Genomic DNA, 19,298 nt, shown 5'->3' with positions numbered 1-19,298 from the left:
TAGCATATTTATTTTTCTTTCCATGCTCTAACACATTTAATACGTTTCTTATTGGATGACGTATATCTCTTCCTTTTACAAACCCATATTGGTCTTGTTCTATTATTTTTGGAAGTATATTTCTAATTCTATTTGATAATATTTTTGCAAATATCTTGTAATCTTGATTTAATAAGCTTATTGGCCTATAAGATTCTACTAAAGTTGCGTTTTTTCCTGGCTTCAGAATTGTCACTATCTCCGTCTCTCTCCATGTATCTGGGGCCCTCTGGCCTGCTATTATTGTGTTAAACAAATGTTGAAGTTCTGGAACTAAAATTTCCGCCATTTCTTTATAATATTCCGCTGTGAACCCGTCTGTTCCGGGGGATTTATTATTTTTTAATTCTCTAATAACCTTTAATATTTCCTCGTGTTATATTCTCTTCTATAGCTATCCTGTCTTCTTGAGAAATTATTTTATTCGTTTTTTCCTCAAATTGTATATTTCTTTCATAGTCAAATAATTTTTGATAAAACTCCTCAAATTTTTTCCTAATTAATTTATTTTCTGTTATTATCTGATTCCTATCATCTTTTAACTTTCTAACTCTTTGTTTCTCCTTTCTTTTCTTCAAATAATTTGCTAACCTTTTAACTGAGTGTATATTATTTCTTTGAAACTGTTTTTTTACCCATATCTCTTTTTTCCATAATTCCATCTTGTCTATTTCCTCCAGCTTATTTTGTAATTGTCTTATTTTATTTTTTATTCTTACATCATATTTAGTATGAAGCTTAAATCTATTTTGTTTTAACTCTTCTACTATTTTTGTTCTTTCCTTATTTATTTCCTTTTTCCATCTAGCCTCTCTAGCCAGGCAATAACCTCAGACTACAGCCTTTGAGGCATCCCAGAGAATATTTTCTGTTACTGAATTTTTATTCTCCAAAAAATAGAGTTTTATCTTATCTAATAGCTCTTTTCTTTCTTTCCCCCCTTCCAAATCATATTATTATATCTCCATTTATATTGTTTTTCTTCACCTGTCATTCTGAATCTGGCCACCAGCGGTGCGTGATCTGAAATCCATTCTTTGTGTGTTTCTATGTCTATAAGCTGTAGGTTGTTCATGTTCTTTAACAATACATAATCTATATATGTATATTTTTATGTCTGTTAGAGAAATAAGTTGGCTGGCATGATTTATTCAATTCCTTATAACTTTCTACTCTCTGTCCTTGGTTCCTACCCCGGTTTGGCCTGCGCATGAGGAGTCACCATGTTATCATTCACAACCGTAGCTTGCAGCAATATAAATATAGTGTTCGAGAATCCTAGCACCTTGTACTTGGGTTGCCAACTCTGGCTTGGGAAATAACTGGAGATTTGGGGGATGGGGCCTGAGGAAGGCAAGGTTTGAGAAGAGAGAGGGGCTGCAGCAGGGTACCACACCACTCAGTCCACTCTCCAAAGCGGCCATTTTCTCCAGGGGAGCTGATCTTGATTGTCTGGAGATTCATCGTAATAGTGGGAGACCCCTCCAGATGTCCCCTGAAGGTTGGCAACCCTACTTTGTGCCCATCCGTTCCTCCAAAACTGGATTATCTGCAGACTTCTTCTCTTCCCAAGTCCACGGGCATTAGGAGCCAGAGGTTTTCTGTAACAGATCAGCTGACACCCCCAGCCAGTGTGGCACAGGGGCTGAGAGTGGCGGATTCTGGTCAGGAGAACTGGGTTTTCTTCACCCGAAGTCTGCTGGGTGACCTTGGGCCATTCACACTTTTCTGAGGACTTTGTCAGCCCACGTAGAGGTAGGCAACGGCAAACCACCTCCGAACTTCTCTTGCTTTTAAAACCCTATGTCGATAATAAGCAAAAATAAGTCAGTAATAAGCACACAGTGAGCAGGGATGTCGGCAACTATAAGGACTTTTAAAATAGGTTTAAAATGTCTAGATCTAGCATGAGAGCCAGTGTGGGGGAGTGATTAAGAGCAGAAATGTCCACCTGGAGGCAAATCAGCTGAAGCCCAGCATGAGAGATACCCAAAGTAAGATATCTGGGACAAAAGGTGTGGTGAAAGTGAAGAGAAGTGAAGTGAAGCAGTCTGGAGGTGCATAAGCATTGTCACACATATTCCTGCACATACAAATCCAGGAACAATTTACATTCAGGCCAGATCAGCACAAAGCAATTGTCTGCCCAAAGTTGGTGGCAGAACTGTCACCGGGTAATACTACCTCTTTCTTCCTCCATTTTTTGCAGACTTGGGAAAGGTGGATCCTGACTGGGGCGTGAGTGTACAGGGTCCTGGCCTACCAATCTCCCCAGTAACTCTGGCTACTGATCAAGGACTTCTGCTGTTTACCATCTGAGCATGAAAGAGGAGACACAACAAGACGCGAACAATAGAGCAAAAACAGTGCAGGCTATTGAGACAGCCAAGCATGTCCTCCCTGGGTGTGCCTGTCCTCTGGCTGTGTGTGTTTGTCACTTTTGGCAACTCCCCAAAGCCCACGGCAGCATCCTCCTCCAAGTTAAGAGCAACATTTTGGGGGGCAGGGCCAGGGGAAGGGGGACGGCCAAGGCCAGCTCCAGGAAAGTCCTTGGGTTACATCCCCGATGAGATGAACTGCAGTTCGGTGTGGGCATTGGCGGGGCCAGCTGCATTGGAGACACCCACCCTCTGCTTGGAGGCAAAGGGGAAAACCTTCTTGAAGGCCTTTCGGAAACTGGCCCCCATGAAGGCGTAGACGAGGGGGTTGACGCAGGAGTTGGCATAAGACATGCAGTGAGCCCAGATCTTGACCTTATAGGTGTAGTAGCTGTGCCGGAAGCCCAGGACGAAGCCCTGGAAGAGAATGAGGAACTGCACCGGACCCCAGCAGACTGCAAAGAGGAGCACGATGATGGCAACCATGCGGGAGATCCTGGCTCTCATGGCTTCAGACCGCTCTGCAAGTTGCTGGCCCTGCAGGTGGGACGCAGAAAGGAATGGTCAGTGCCTTGGGACTAAATTCGGGCCAGTCCACATAGGCCTGAGACCAAATTTTGGGAGTGCTCCAGTCCCATTCGAATCTCCCTATCTCCTACTTTGTGAGAAACAAATCCACCCGTCCATTTCCCACCATGCTGAACTTCCTCACTGAAATGGACGCATTTTTCTCTAATGTCCCTTTTGCTTCGATAGAGTAAAAATTGTACAAGAAGGAACTGAGGAAACTTCAAGGCAGCCATTGAAAACGAGGCAAGTAACCAAAACCAATTTCCACAACAACCCACAGAATAAACAAAGGAAAGGCAGCAAAGATCTCTTGCAGAAGCAAAAAATCTTTTATAGAGACAAAGATCTCTTACAGAGAATTCATAAAACTTTTGAATTATTAGCTGCCAGTTTGAGTCCCCACCTGCAGGCGATTTTCCTCTTGCCTGGCAGACGCACAGGAAAGGAAAACAGACCCATCCAGCCATGGTACTTTCATGCTCAACAGAAGCAGTCATGATTGAAACAACCCCATTCAAGGTTTCGAATCCTGGCTGGGCTTGGGACCACTTTCCTTCTTCCAGAAAAGGGGGATGAAGTTCGTGGGCCCACAGGAAGGCACCTGTTGCACTCCCAGTAGGGAAGCTGGTTGGATTATAAAGCTCACTTCCTGTCCAGCAGCAGCAAAACAGGAAGCAATGGCTGCCCCCCAACACACACATATACTTTGGAGTAGGGCCCTAACTGTTCACCCAACCACACACCAGAGGTCCTTAGACATCCCTGCCTGGTAGCTGTGCTTTCAACACTGGCCTTGCAGAGCAGGACGGGGAATTCCAAGAGTTCCTGCCCCCAACCCTGGTGCTGAAAGGCAGTTGCAGGCCAAGGGGCTGAACTCTGGAGCCACCAGGCAGCAGGGTGTTTCCTGGCATGAATACCTGGTAGGCGTGGTCAGCCGGCTCAACCGTGGGGCGCCCCATCTGGTACAACATGGCCACATAGCAGATCAGGATGGTGAGCAGGGGCAGGATATACACCACCAGGAAGTTGTACAGAATGAAGGCTTTCTCATGGGTGACGGAAGGAAAGGACTCACTGCAGTAGGTCTGAGGGCCAAACCAGTAGCCCTCGGTCAGACGGTTGTAGACCAGCACTGGAGTGGAGACAATGAAAGACCCTGCAGGGATGCAGGGATGGATTAAGTCCGACTGATGCTGTAAGCACTGTCCAGCCTGCGGAACCCCGGCCCTTCCATTTGCAGGAGTCACAATTCAGGTCACTGGTAGGCCACGCTGACCAGATTTCACAATTTATATTCACAATATAGCCTATTTTTTGTTTTATTTATTAACTATAGCAAAAATGATTTATTTGCTTATAACTCAGACTGGGCAATAGAAAAATACAATTTTTCAATATTTTATATTTTAAATTGCAATCAGGGAACAATGCAAATAAAAATGTTAAAACTTATCATTTCAAATATTTCAAGTTAGAACATTTTTCTGGACCTTGCGAAATAAAAATTATGCTACAATGTACTGTTTTTGCTGACAGGACACAGATAAGCAGGTACACAAATATATAGATATTGACCATTATTACATACACAAACCATTATTACATACATTATTACATACATAAAACATCCTTTATTTCATTGTTTTCTAAATCCTTAAAGATATATAGCATTTTAATATTCATGGGTTAAAAGATAATTGTTGTCCACTTATTTATACTTTAAAAGGTTTTTTTTCCTACTGTGTTAATTGCAAAGTGTCTTATCAAGTCCTGAAAATTAATCTGCATCACAAACCTGCTTCTATGCTAAGTAGAGATAAGGCATCAAGTCTGTGTATATAGGCCTACAGCCTGCTGATAATCTTCTAGCTCTCGCTGCCATTGGTGCATGCTTACCTTACTACCTTTTGATCCACCGCCTGGCTGCCTCTGGAATGTGGGGCACTGTCCTTCAGTGGATTGCCTCGTTTCTCCAGGGTCGGGGTCAGCAGGTGTGGTGCGGGGATGAGGCCTCCCAGAGGGCCCCACTTATTGTGGGGTACCTCAGAGGGCCTTGCTTTCCCCGTTTTATTTAACATCTACATGCGACCCCTTGCTCAGCTGGTGTGGAGTTTTGGGCTGGTCTGTCACCAATATGCGGATGACACCCAGCTCATTCTGTTGATGGAGAGGGGGGGCGGCCTCTGCCTCTGTGGCTCTGCAGCACTGTCTGGAGTCGGTCGCTGGGTGGTTGAGGCAGAGTAGGTTAAAACTTAATCCAGCGAAGACGGAGGTCCTGTGGCTGGGCTGGGGTGAGAGACTGAGGGAATTTCAGCCACCTGTTTTGGAAGGGGTCATGTTGGCCCTGACATCCCTGGCGCGCAGCCTGGGGGTCCGCCTGGACTCTTCATTATCAATGGAGACCCAGGTGGCCCATGTTACCCAGGTTGCGTTCTTTCATCTTCGCCAGGCACGGCGGCTGGCTCCCTATCTCTCCCAGTCCGACCTGGCCACTGTGATCCATGCGACGGTCACCTCGAGGTTGGATTACTGTAACTCGCTCTACGCGGGCCTTCCCTTGCGACTGATCCGGAAGCTGAAGCTGGTCCAGAATGCGGCGGCCCGGCTGTTGACAGGTGGTGATTATCTAGATCAGGGGTAGGGAACCTGCGGCTCTCCAGATGTTCAGGAACTACAATTCCCATCAGCCCCTACCAGCATGGCCAATTGGCCATGCTGACAGAGGCTGATGGGAATTGTAGTTCCTGAACATCTGGAGAGCCGCAGGTTCCCTACCCCTGATCTAGATCATATCACCCCTGTGCTGCGCCGCCTGCACTGGCTTCTGGTGGAATTCCGGATCGTTTTCAAGGTGTTGGTATTGACCTTTAAGGCCTTACGCGGCATGGGGCCCACATACCTACGGGACCGCATCACCCCTTATGTCCCACATAGGCCACTACGATCAACGGCGGCAGAACTACTGGTGATCCCAGGCCCTGCGAGGATGCGGCTGGCCTCGACCCGGGCCAGGGCCTTTACCGCTCTGGCCCCTGCCTGGTGGAATGCTCTACCTCCAGCTGTCCGGGCCCTGCGGGACCTTGGCGAGTTCCGCAGGGCCTGTAAGACAGAGCTATTCCACCGGGCTTTTGGAGGGGCCGGCCGCGGTTCCACCGCCCCCCCACTGAAACTGAAACTGGAATCAAAGCTGCCATCTTGGCTGGGCCCTAATTCCATCTCGGGCCCTGCCTATCTCCTCCCTTTCTTTCTTTCTTTCTTTCTTTCTTTCTTTCTTTCTTTCTTTCTTTGGCCTTTAGATCGGGCGCCTGTGTATATGTGTTACACAATCTTGGTGTTTTAATTAATTATTTATCATTAATTGCTGCTGAGTTTTAATGGGTTATTTTATGTTGTATTAATTTGCTGTTGAAACAGCCGTGTTGTGAGCCGCCTCGAGCCCTTCGGGGGTGAGGCGGCCTATAAATTTAATAAATAATAATAATAATATACCCATACCCATACTGATTCTGTGATAATATGCATATACAAGTGCTGGCTGCTCTTGGTTGTCGCTACAATATCAATGTGCTTGCTTATAGTCAGTAAGTTTAACTGCCAGAATTCGCATTCCCTGGGTAGTGACACCAGGGACATAGGTATAGATTTTTTATGGGGGGGTTGGGGCAGGGCCATGCCCCCCCCACCCCTGGGGCAGGGCCATGCCTCCCCAAGCCCCGCCCCTGGCCCCAGTGCTTATAAAAGCACCTCTCCGAGGCCGGGGACAGCAGACTCCCCTGCCCTGCCCTGCCCTGCCCTGCCCTGCCCTGCCCCGCCCCCCCACCAGCTGGGCTCCCAGCTGGCAGCCCCTCCTACCCTCCCCTCCGGGCAGAGGCATAGCTAGGGGAAATGGAGCCCGGTGCAAAATCTGAGCCCCCCCCCTTACCCATGTCCTTGGGTGACATTAAGAAGAGATAAATGAAGAAGAAGAGTTTGGATTTTTACCCAACCTTTCTCTCCTGTAAGGAGACTCAAAGAGGCTGACAATCTCCTTTCCCTTCCCCCGCCCCCAACAGACACCTTGTGAGGCAGGTGGGGCTGAGAGAGCTCCGAAGAACTGTGACTAGCCCAAGGTCACCCAGCAGGAATGTAGGAGTGCAGAAACACATCTGGTTCACCCAGTGGCACATCGACACAAAATGGAGCCTGGAGCAAGAAATGTTCCCCTCACCTCCCCCTGGGTGGCTGCCCTCCCCCACCTTCTCACATTCCCCCCTTGTATCCTCCCCATTGGCTGAGGAAAGTACAATCTGCCCTGGGGATATGCAGACAGGGAAGCAGCCCCCTTCAGCCCCTCTCTGCCTGGCAGGGAGGAGGAAGGAGCACTGGAGCGCCATGCAGGTAGCCCAAGAGGCCTCACAGCCTGTGGCACACCACGAACTTGGAGGAGGAGGCAACGCTGCTTCCACTACTGCCAAGAACTGCCAAGCCACCATTGTCCTTCCGTGCCATGGAGTCAAGCTGCGGCCCCCTAGAGCCCTTCCTGCAAATTTGCACCAAGCAGCCTGAACCCCGTGAGGGGAGCACAGTCCCAACTGGCCGCGTGAATTTGCAGGGGCCGGCGGTCCCGGGGGGATGGGGGACAGGTTTTATTCCCATATGTCCCTCTGGGTGGTATGCCCCTGGGTTCACCAGATAAGAAGAGTGTAAAGGATTCAATGGTGTTGATGGTGAAGTAACCTTGAGTGCATTCCACAGCCCGGGCGATGGGCCAGATGCATCGGCGAAGACTTTATCTTTGCGCGGGAGATGAAGCCTCTGTTCCCATGGGAAGCAGGAAGGGGGGATGGGGTGCCTGGTATTATAACCTGTGCTTCTGGCGGGAAGTGTCATTCCTGCCACTGCGTGTACTTGAGCTTTCTAAGATGTCTCAATAAATGGACTTTTACTACCAAAGCCTTTTATTTCTGGCGCTTATGGAATTCCTTACAATTGTGGCAGGAATGACACTTCCTCACCAGCTATTGCACAGGCACTGGGGCCCGTCCAAAGGACACCGGGACTCAACCTGGAATTGGGAGGGGTATCCGTACCGCTTCCCAATCGGACTTATCCCGGTCCGGGCGGCTCTGACCTGAGGTACCTCGGAATACCGGTGGCTACGGGCGGCTACGGTGTCTCCGGTGGCCCCGCTTCCTGATGACGGCGAGTCTGAAGAAGAGCCTGCATTCCCCGCCGGACCGGCTTCCTCTCCCAGCTAGAGAAGACTGGGATGAGGAAGTAGGGCGATTGCGAGATGCCCAAGCGGCATTGAACCGTGGAACGTTTAGCTATGGGAGGAGAACCCGGCACAGTTGCAGCAAGAGCGCCAAACCCTCGTGCAGAGGGGACCGGGAACAGCAACGCAAAGCAGTCCAGCTCTGTTGGACCGTACCAAAGACGCTGGCTCTAACGGCAATATGCTCCAGAATCTGTCAGTCCGCGATAAAGCCCCGGAACAGTCCAGACTGGATTTACAACGGCAACGCCGGGGTGCCGCTCAGGTTCTGGCGCGACGCCAAGTGAACTCACTGACGCCATTAAACGGGACTTAACTGCTTAAATTAGGGCGAGAAAAAAGCTGCTTTGCATGCGCACCAAGATAGCATACACCTCGGCATGAGAGGGAGCTGGCTGCTTTGGAGAGGGAACTAAGGAGGCAGCAGACCAGGGGGCCGCTAGTTGGAACTCTATGCTGTTACTGATCATGCCGGTGCCAGGGGGGCCACGTACCTCGGGTCCTGCCACCCCAAACGCCAGCTGGGCACCGCCAGCTCGCCCGATTCCAGCCCCCCCTGTACAACAGTCACTTCGCCCGCTAACCTGCTCAGCCAGCAAACTTCACCTCCTCAGCAGGCTTTCAAGAGTCATTTAACGGGGCTACTTCCGGCCCCCGATACCAGCCCGCTTTGATGGGACCGCCTCCAAACTTCCCTACTTCATCTTGCAACTCAATGCCCACTTGGAAGACTATGATGATCTATACCGGTCTGAACGCCAAAAAATACGTGGACATCGGCTCAGTCCTAGATGCAAGGCAGCCGACTGGTTCGGTGGACTGCTTTGGATTTGCAGGATGAGGACTCTCGCAGACAGTGCCCGTGAGATTCCTCCAAGCTTTGAGAGAGCGCTTTCAAGATCCAGGCGCGGTGAATGAAGCTATCCGCACCATCAAAACCATCCAGCAAGGCAACCGCCCGTTTGCAGAATTTGTCCGCGGAATTTCGTGTGCGGGTCGTGGCTGCTCGACTTCCTCCTGAGTGGCCTGAACGCATGAAATGCGAATACTTCTCGGATGCTGTGGATAGCAAGCTACGTGAAACGGTGTTTTTAATTCGGGTTCCTCGCACTCATTGCAGATTGGATCCAATTGGGGTCTAACTTGGCATGTACTTCGCTTGAATAATACGCTCGTCAAGGAGGCCGCTTCATCACCGAAAACTACCATTGTGTCCACCAAGTCAAGCCCAGCCGCCTTTAACGAAACCACCTCTGAACGCCGTCGCTTAATTCTGCTGTGTCTTTTACCGCGGAGGGCCAGGCCATCTAGCCGCCAACTGTCCTAAGAAGGTAAAAAAAAACTAACCGCCTTCCAGCTCCGCTAAAGATCTCGCCTGCCAAACCACCACGCAGGGAGTCAGGGTTTCCTCCCACTGGCTCGTCTAAAGCGTGGACCGAAGGCTACCCAGAGGAGGTAGCAGCTACCCGTCTTTCTTCAGCCCCTCGTGGACATGGGCCCGACTCCTGACGCTGTGAGTGAAGGCAGCTGCTTCCCATTACTGTTCAAGCATTTCTGGCCAACCCCGTTTAAATATATCTACGCATTATAGCCTCGGCCCTTGTGGGATTCCGGCTGCTCCCACTGCTTAATGCGGCCCTGTGGCAGAGGAGCTTGTGGGTCTGGACCCAATTCCCCTGGCTAAGCTTCCATACCATTCACCTAAATGGACGGCAGCCCCCTCGGAAACGGCGACCGGCCCAATATAAAATACAGCCGGTTCTCCTCCGCTATACCAATTCATTGGGAGAAAATTAGTTTCATTTTGGCGCCAGTGGCCAAACACTCCATAGTTTTGGGCATGCCTTGGTTATTGTTACATGAACCAAAAATTCATTTGGAAAGAAGCGATCCTAGAATTCACTGACCCTCCCTGGGCGTGAACACATGAATTGGGAAGAAAACCCAACGCCTTCCGACACTCCCCCCTCTCTGGCTTCCTCAGTGATTGCTCCCGATTCTATTGACATCCCACCCGCATATCAGGATCAAGCCAGCGTGTTTCACGAGGAGGTATGGGATCAATTGCCACCCCACAGAGACACTGACTGTAAAATTGTCATACAACCAGGGGCTTAACTGCCCAAGCGTAGAATCTACCGCGATGAGTCCCAATGAGGAGAAGGAACTTCGTGCTTTCTTAGACAAGAACCTTGCTCGCGGTTTCATACGGCGGGCTACCAAACACACACACGCTGCCCCGCTTTTGTTTGTCAAAAAGAAAGATGGGTCTTTACGGCTTTGCACAGATTATCGGTAGGTCTCACGCGGTCTCCCTGTTCTATAAATATCCTTTGCCTTTGATCAAGGACCTTTTAGATGCACTCGGCAAAGGACGCATTTTTTACTAAATTAGACTTGAGAGAAGCTTACTACAGAGTCAGAATTGCTGAAGGATATGAACACCTGACTGCGTTTAATACAAAGTTTGGACAGTTTGAATATTTAATAATGCTATTCTGGTTAAGTGGGGCCCCCGGAGCTTTCATGGCTCTTATCAACGAAGTTCTCCATGATTTACTGTACAAGGGAGTGGTTGTATATTTAGATGACGTTTTAATTTACTCGCAAACTATAGAAGAGCATGAAATATTGGTCCGAGAGGTATTGGAACGCTTTGCTTGACAACTCTCTCTTTGCCAAACTCTCCAAATGCTGTTTTCATCAGACTTCCATTGACTATTTAATACTGGATCTCACCCGAGGGCTTAAAAATGGATCCTGCTAAAATTGACGCGAGTCCCTCCAATGGCCTTCGCTCCCCCACCAACCGCAAAGAACTCCAGTCGCTTCTTGGTTTTGTTAATTTCTATCGCGGATTTTATACCCCACTTTGCTGAACTGACTCTCCCTCTCACAGACCTCTTACGCACTAAGGGTAAAGATTCACTGTCCGGGCCAAGCCCGGGGCCCCCCTTGTTCATATCTGAGGAATGTCAAACAGCCTTTCAACTGTTAAAATTCCGCGCTTACTAATCGAACCTATCCTAAAAGCACCCCAACTCCAGATTCTCCCGTTTGCCAGGTTCACGTGGATCTTCGGACAAAGCACTTCCGGGCAGCCCTGTTGCAGAAAAAAAATAAAGATGGTAGACTGGTTCCGGTGTGCTTATTTGTCTGGGTAAAATTTTCTGGTGTCGAACTCAACTGGACTGTGGGGAGACAAGGAGATCATGTGGCCATCAAAGCAGCAGACTCTCCACTTGGCGCCACTGGCTGGAGGGGGGCTAAGCACCCTTTTCAAGTTTGGTCGGATCATAAAAAACCTGGCAGCTCTTTCCACCCCCCTCAAGATGTCCGCAAAACAACTTCGCTCGGCCGCTTTCTTTTCTCCTTTCTCATTTACAGTTCATTTTTTCCCTGGGAAAACCAACAAACTGGCTGGACGCGCTCTCGCCAGCTTACCCGGGGAGGGGGGTGGAGCTACCTTACGGTGACATTCCACGCACCGTTCTTTCCCCCTCCCAGTTGGGGTTGGCTGTCACCCGATCTCAAACGCCCGGCTCCCCTCCACTTCGCGTTCCCAGTCCTCGCCTCTCCTTTCCCGCGGGAATTGGAGGGAGGCGGGGCTGCATGAGCCTCCAGCTTACCGAAGGGGACTCCCAATTGGCGCTGGGAGAATGGAGCTTGGCTGAGGGGGGAATGCTGGTACGTGCCTCTCCCCCCTCCGCAAGCAAGTTCTCCTGAAGCTACACGCATGCCCGGTCGGGTTGACATTTTGGCTTTTTTTGAAAACTTCTGCACTTAGCCCGCCGGGTAGTCTTGGTATGCTGCACGCGCAAAGACATTGAGGCTGCATTAAAGGCTGCTCGGTTTGTGCAGAAGCCAAAACCATCCCGGGGAAAGCCCCATGGACTGCTGGAACCTCTCTCCGGTAGCCTCACTTTGGGAAGTCAATCTCCATGGATTTCATTACAGATTTGCCCGGAAAGTCATGGCAACACGGTTTTTATGGGTGGTGGTAGACTTATTCTCTAAGCAAGCCTATTTTATTCTTATGTGCTTCCATCCCCTCCGCTCTTAAGTTGGCACGGTTGCTTATTCAACATGTTTACCGGCTCTCCATTCCTCGCCCGTTAAGGTGGTCTCCGACCGCTGCCCCCCAATCATCTCATAAAGTTCTGGAAAGCCGCTTTGGGGTTGTTGGGAGCCGCCCAGTCCGTCAGCTCTCACTACTCGTTCAAAAGTGACGGATGCAATGAGAGAACTAACAGAACCCTAGAGCAGTATTTACGTTGTTACACCAACTACCACCAAGACAATTGGTGCGTAGCTTATTCCCGCTTGCCGGAGTACTCCTACAACAATGCGGGTTCATAGTAGCACAAAGAAAACCCCCTTTGAAATTTGTGTCTGGTCGCTCCTTCCCGGCCAAGGTTGCCACAACTACCCGCAGCAGCTTTGGGACCCCCCCAGAATTTTCAACAATGGATTTCATCCCTAGTCAGAGGGATGGAAGTCGGTCCAGATCATTTTACAGCAAGCAAAGGACTTAAAACTGCAAGCGGAATAAACACCGGCCAGATTTCATGCAGGGCTCCTGGGTGTATTTATCTACAAAAAATCTCAGAGACGTGCATAAATATTCCAAACTTGGCAAGAGATTTGTGGGACCTTTTCAGATTACTAAAGCGATTAATGATGTCACTGCCCGCTTAGATTTGCCTACCTCTCTTAGTAACATCCATCCTGTCTTCCATTCCAGCTTGCTCAAGGAGGCTCCTGCTTCCGATGTCTGGAGTACGACACTACTGAGAGGCCCCCCTCCGGGACTATTATTGATGCATTACAAGCACTACTTAAATTGACGCTTTATCCTGGACTCTCGCTTTAATCGCGAACCGCTTGCAATATTTAGTTTCTTGGGTGGGATATTCCTCTGGGTATAATCAATGGGTTTATTCCTAAAACATTGAAGCCCCCACTCCTATTGCTGCTTTCCACCGCGCCTTTCCGCACAAACCTGGGGGGAAGGGGTTTTCTTTTAGGGGAGGCAGAGTGTAAAGGATTCACGTTGATGGTGAAGTAACCTTGAGTGCACTCCACAGTTCATGGCGATGGGCCAGATGCATCGGCTAAGACTTTATCTTTGTATGCCGGAGATGAAGCCCCATCCCATGGGAAGCAGGAAGGGGGGATGGGGTGCCTGGTATTATAACCTGTGCTTCTGGCGGGAAGTGTCATTCCTGCCACTGCGTGTACTTGAGCTTTCTAAGATGTCTTAATAAATGGACTTTTACTACCAAAGCCTTTTATTTCTGCGTCTATGGAATTCCTTACAAAGAAGAAGAGGAGTTTGGATTTATATCCCCCCTTTCTCTCCTGTAGGAGACTCAAAGGGGCTTACAATCTCCTTGCCCTTCCCCCCTCACAACAAGCACCCTGTGAGGTAGGTGGGGCTGAGAGAGCTCCGAGAAGCTGTGACTAGCCCAAGGTCACCCAGCTGGCGAGTGTGGGAGTGCACAGGCTAATCTGAATTCCCCAGATAAGCCTTTGCCACTCAGGTGAAAGAGTGGGGAATCAAACCCTGTTCTCCAGATTAAAATCTACCTGGTCTTAACCACTATACCATGCTGACAAGTTGATCTCTATGCATTTTAGTTAACGGTATTGCTGCATTTCTGTCTGCAAGTGACAGAGGTCTTTATTGACCCTTATTCAGCTGAAGTTGAATTAACTATTTTTGTGCTGGTGGTCCCTCTTTTTCACATCCACTTTTTTTAGCCACAGTAAAAAAAAATTGGGGGGTGCCCTTTAATTACTTTCTGCGGCACCCCCTTTCCCCTGGCTGCCCTAAGCACGTGCTTCTTGTGCTGAATGGTTAATCCTGGGCTGCAGGGCCACGTTTGTGACTGCTCTTGGATTGAATCAAAGGTAAGAATTTCTCTTGTGGTCCCAATCCATCCCAAGAAAAGTATCCATAAGTCCAGCAGAGTCCCAAGCATTCCAAGTATGGCTGAGATCATTGTTACACAATGGTCCTGCAGCCCACAGATTAAAAATGTGGCAACCTGCTTCCTAAAAGTCTCACACACCACGCCTGTTCAATAACTTAGACATTTTCAGTTTGTCTAAGAAAAAACATAGATTCTAGAGGTAGCAAAGCTTCCAGATTGGTTCTAATATTATACCTCGAACAGTAAAGCAGGATATGAAAAATTGAGTCCATAGTGTTGGGACAGTACCGACAACAACTCTCACTTTGTGGGATGTTAAGGAAATGACCTTGAAGACAGAGGGGAATAAGTTCCACCTTGCTCTGGTCATGACCCATCCATCTGCACTTATAGTTAACAAGCTGTTCTAAATATACAGCAGGGCTAGATTTCTGGGGTGTGATCCCAAAGTATAGTGGGAAACAAGAGCTTTGTGCAGCACTCAGGAGAGATTGGTATTCCTGGTCATACAGTCTGGTCTTTAGACTATGGTAAATTTCCGTGGCGGTAAGCATATGAAGAGACTCCCATGAGAAACCCAAGGAGAAGATTTTTTTTCCAATATGAAGCCACCACTTCAAAAGCTGAAGCTCCCTCATTTCTAGCAGAGATAAGCTTTTTGGATCTGTGCACAAGCATAGACACAGCCAAAACTTAAATGTTACAGCCCATGCCCTAGTTTCTAATATATGTTGCCCTGATTCCAGACAAAGCACACCATAAGGGACACAAGACTCAGGATGGAATTGTGATTATCCTTTCCCCACCTGCCATGAAGAAATGCACCACAGATGCGCATCCTGGTGGAGGGCAGAGAAAGCATCTTTTATATGGGCAGTAGCCCCTCCTGGTGCCCCCCCACATGACCAAAAGGCATGTGCCCGGGGACGCCCCTCCCCTCCCCTCCAGGTGAGTAGCCAATCCAGTGCTAGGGGGTGGGGCTAGACGTCCCAGATTCATCCTTTGTGCTTCAGAATACAGGTGTGATGTGCTGTTCCACCACTAATGGACAGGAACTAACTCGGCAATCATTTATTCCATTTTTGAAAAGATAATTATGGTATTATGAATGTCTAGCAGGTCTACACAGACCTTATTTTGGCCAGAATGTTTTAAAAACTAAGTTCAGTTTTGTAATGGCCTGTAATATTTGTGTTAGTGTAATGCATGTGTATTTGTTTTTATTATCTGTTTTAGATGAGGAATGTTGCAATGCATTTATGTATAGTCAAAGGCTTTCACGGCCGGAATCACTAGAGTGTTGTTGGGTTTCCAGGTTGTATGGCCGTGCTCCAGTAGCATTTTCTCCTGACGTTTTGCCTGCATCTGTGGCTGGCATCTTCAGAGGATCAAAGAAAATGCTACTGGAACATGGCCATACAGCCCAAAAACCCCACAAAACCCCATTGATGTATATGTGTACAAATGGCTGGGATTTTTTTTAATAGTGATGATTGTTTGTTAGATATTATTGCTATTATTATTAATTTCATCTGTAGTCCACTTCTCGGAGACCCTGGGCAATTTAGAAAGTATGGAAACAAAGATTTCCAATTAAAAATGCAGTTCTAATTGGAGACTTTGCATCGGTGCTGATAACATTGAAACCACCCTGTGTGAATTACTTCAGCCTTTGAACCAAGAATGAAGACTGACACATTTAGCAAGGCTGCTTGTGGGGAAAGTCTCTAGAGCCATGGATGTGACTCTTCTTAATTTCTTATATTTTGGTCATGACTGTTAACAAATCTGTTTCCTTAATTTAAACTGATCTCTAGACCTCCAGGAATACTCGGGAGAGCGGGAATTAAGCATGTTGTGCTGATGTTACTTCCCTTAAAATCCTGTAGTGATATAGTGGAAGCTCAAGAATTTACAAAAACTCTACGGTAAGAGATGTTTTCATAGAATCATAGAGTTGGAAGAGGCCACAAGGACCATCCAGTCCAACCCCTGCAATGCAAGAACACACAATCACAGCACTCCCAACATGTGTTCATCCAGCCTCTGTTTACAAACCTCCAAAGAAGGAGACTCCACCACACTCCAGGGTAGTTCATTCCACTGTCGAACAGCCCTGACAGTCAGGAAGTTCTTCCCAATGTTTAGGTGGAATCTCTTTTCCTTCACCTTGAACCCATGACTCCTGGTCCTAGTCTCTGGAGCAGCAGAAAACAACCTTGCTCCCTCTTCGACATGGCATCCCTTGAGATATCTAAACATGGCTATCTTGTTCCCCTTAACCTTCACTTCTCCAGACTAAACATCCCCAGCTCCCTAAGCCTCTCTTCATAGGGCATGGACTTTTGTAAACTCCAGAATGTATGACACTCTAGTAAAGTGGCATGGGGCAGTGCTGGTGTGGCAGGTGCAACCAACCAACCAACCAACCCACCAACCCACCCACCCACCAACCCACCCACCCACCAACCCACCCACCAACCCACCCACCAACCCACCCCTCCATTTCTCCCAGGGGTTGCCAGCAGCTGTCAATGGCATCATTCACCACAAGTACAGAAGATAAAGATCTGAAATGTCAGAAAGGATTGTATCCAGCCTGACAGTTGAGATCTTGTTTTCAAGCCCTGTTCTATGTTGCCCTTACCAGTGGAGGTGAGGCAACTAGAGACAGAGCATTCTCTGTGGTGGCCCCTTTCCCTCTGCATCTGTGTGTGTGTGTGTGTGTGTGTGTGTGTGTGTGTGTGTGTGTGTGTTGGTGCAGATGAGAGGCCGGTCGTTGCACCCACATAAAGTGTGTGTGTGTGTGTGTGTGTGTGTGTGTGTGTGTGTGTGTGTGGCCCTGCGTAGGGACCTGGCCTCAGGCGTTCTTTATTTATTATTATTTGAATTTAGGCCAGGTCGTTGTCGTTTCCCACAGACCCTGTGCTGGAATCTGAGTTGCCTGACTCCTCTGGGCCCAACTCCCCCAGACATATACCCATCCCCCTCTCGGCCTTGCTCTGCTTGGGAGAGGACTTAGGGGCTGGCCTACCTCCTTGCTTAGCCCCCCCACGCTTCGGGAGTCCTCCTAAACCTCCCCCATTCCCGGGACAAACAGTGGCAATATGGCCCTTGCCCCCACAGGACAGGCAAAGTCCCAGTCGTCTGCACCATGCATACTGTGATTGTCCGGGCCCCGATTCACTCCTTGTGAGGGAATGGGGTTTTGCTGGGGTGCCACTCCGTCTGGTCGGTGCAGGTGGGGAGCGTCTCCTGGGGCTGGACCGGTAGCAGTAGCTCTGTGCCTTGATCAAGCGAATTTCGATTTTGCCTGCTCTCCGGTACCATCCCAACAGTGTTAGAGGGGCGCCACCCATCGTATCCCACTGAGCGATCTCCGGATCTAGCGCCTCCTTATAGAAGTGGCCAGTCCCGGATCTGCCCGGCCAGCTGGCAAAACTCCGACGTGAAGTCCGCCACCGAGCGTTTACCCTGTCGGAGGTTCTGCAACTTCCACTTTGCCCTCTCCTCCTGAAAAGGGTCCTCGAACCTCCGGCGTAGGGCTGACATGAAGCGAGGAAACGACAAAAATTCAGACACCCTCCCTTCGTACAGCCCCACATACCAGGCCACCGCGTCTCCTTCCAAGCAGGCCCCGACCTCATGGATCTGTTTGGTGTCATCCACATAGGACTTGCCATTGTGTTGCATATGCGCCTCCACCTGCATCAGGAAGTAGGGGAGGGATTCGACTTTGCCGTTGAACCGGGCCTTCAGGTCCCTGCGTTGCGGTGGCTGGTCCATTGGCCATGTGGCCTGCTGGGGGGTTCCCAAAAGCAGTGGCAGCTGTGTAGACGTGGAGTCCGCCACCTGCCTAGGGTTCCCCAAGTCCGTCACTGTCCGTTGTTGCGCCCACAGGCGCTCGAACTCCCGGTGGAAGGTTAGCTCCTCCTCCGCCCGGGCCACGTCCCTGGCCCACAGCAGCTCCATGTCCCGAGAGAGCCTCTCAATGTGCCAGCGCAGCTCCTCTCGTTCTTCGTGCCAGGCCTCCGCCACACGCCGAGGTGCTCACCTGTAGTCATCTCGGGGCATCTCGTCTTCTTCCTCTGATTCACGTAGAAACCAGTCTGACTCCCTCCTCCCCGGCTGCTGGTGCCACACTCGGCCACGTGCGTAAGTGGGTTTGCCCAGCCGGTAGGGTGAGTCGCAGGCGCCTCCGACTCTACGCCCAGTATTGAGCGGTAGGCGAGGAATCACCCCACCGTCAGCTCTGGGAGCCAGCGTTTCTCCCACCGTTGCGTCCACCGTGGACTCTTTGGGGCCGTTGACAATGTTCTTTGCAGCAACCGTCCCCTGGTAGACGTCTCATCTGAAGCCCCATCCATGCTTTGCTTTCTTTTAGGCACCAGGACAAAATGTTTTTTTTCACCCATGCTTTTAATTCAAGGATTGATCTTTTAATGCCACTTTTATGATCTGCTTCTAGGCTGAACTGTTTTAGGAGACTCCTTGTAAGGTGCTAAGTGTTTCATGCCATTTTTTATACTCGGGCTTGATTTTCTAATGCTGAAGTTTTAATGCTGGGTTTTACATGGCTGACAACTTGCATGGTTGGGGCTTTTTTTATTAAGACGTTTTATTTTTAGAAGCTGTTTCAAGCAGGTTCTCTAGAGAGACAGCATATAACTTGTCCAATCCATCTATCCATCCATTTACCCAACAGCTCCAAAATAATCAGAGGGAAAAACCTGTCCGCTGGCAACAGCAATTAATACACCAAGTGGCAAATCTAACAGTGGATCCAACCAGGAGAGAGAAAAATGAGTCACAATAAAACTCAAGAAGCCCACCTGAATCAGCCTCACAGCACCTGGATGATACTTTTGCCAGGACAGATAACAAGGGGGCCTGTCTCCACATGAAAAAGAAATTAGACCAGTGGAACTTCCTGACTCAAGATGTGGAAAGCACCAATTGTGCAGGAAAGCTCCATCAACGGATAACATAAGCATGATCTCCAAATGGAGCCTTTTTGTCCACAGGCAGTCAGAAATAGCAGACACTGAAGATAGGCTCTGTCAGGACCATGCCTGTCAGTACCTAGATGTCTTGCTGTGTGGGAATTGCAAATGTTTTCCT

General features: G+C 49.1%; 1 protein-coding gene across 1 annotated transcript in view; it reads right to left on the bottom strand.

Moving 5' to 3' along the window:
* Positions 1-2,594: 2,594 nt before the first annotated feature.
* The window catches only part of KISS1R (KISS1 receptor), a 37,757-nt gene continuing 21,053 nt past the window's right edge, over positions 2,595-19,298 (bottom strand). Inside the window, exons 7-8 of the mRNA XM_048496463.1 lie at positions 3,905-4,143; positions 2,595-2,954 (exon numbers count right to left, since the gene is read on the bottom strand). Of these exons, the coding sequence (XP_048352420.1) occupies positions 2,595-2,954; positions 3,905-4,143 (599 nt within the window). The remainder of the gene's footprint in view (positions 2,955-3,904; positions 4,144-19,298) is intronic.

Source organism: Sphaerodactylus townsendi, linkage group LG05 (genome assembly GCF_021028975.2).
Source record: "Sphaerodactylus townsendi isolate TG3544 linkage group LG05, MPM_Stown_v2.3, whole genome shotgun sequence".
In the NCBI taxonomy this organism is placed as follows: Eukaryota; Metazoa; Chordata; class Lepidosauria; order Squamata; family Sphaerodactylidae; genus Sphaerodactylus; species Sphaerodactylus townsendi.
Note: the sequence above shows the minus strand (reverse complement) of the source record. Positions and strands in the feature narration are given on the sequence as shown.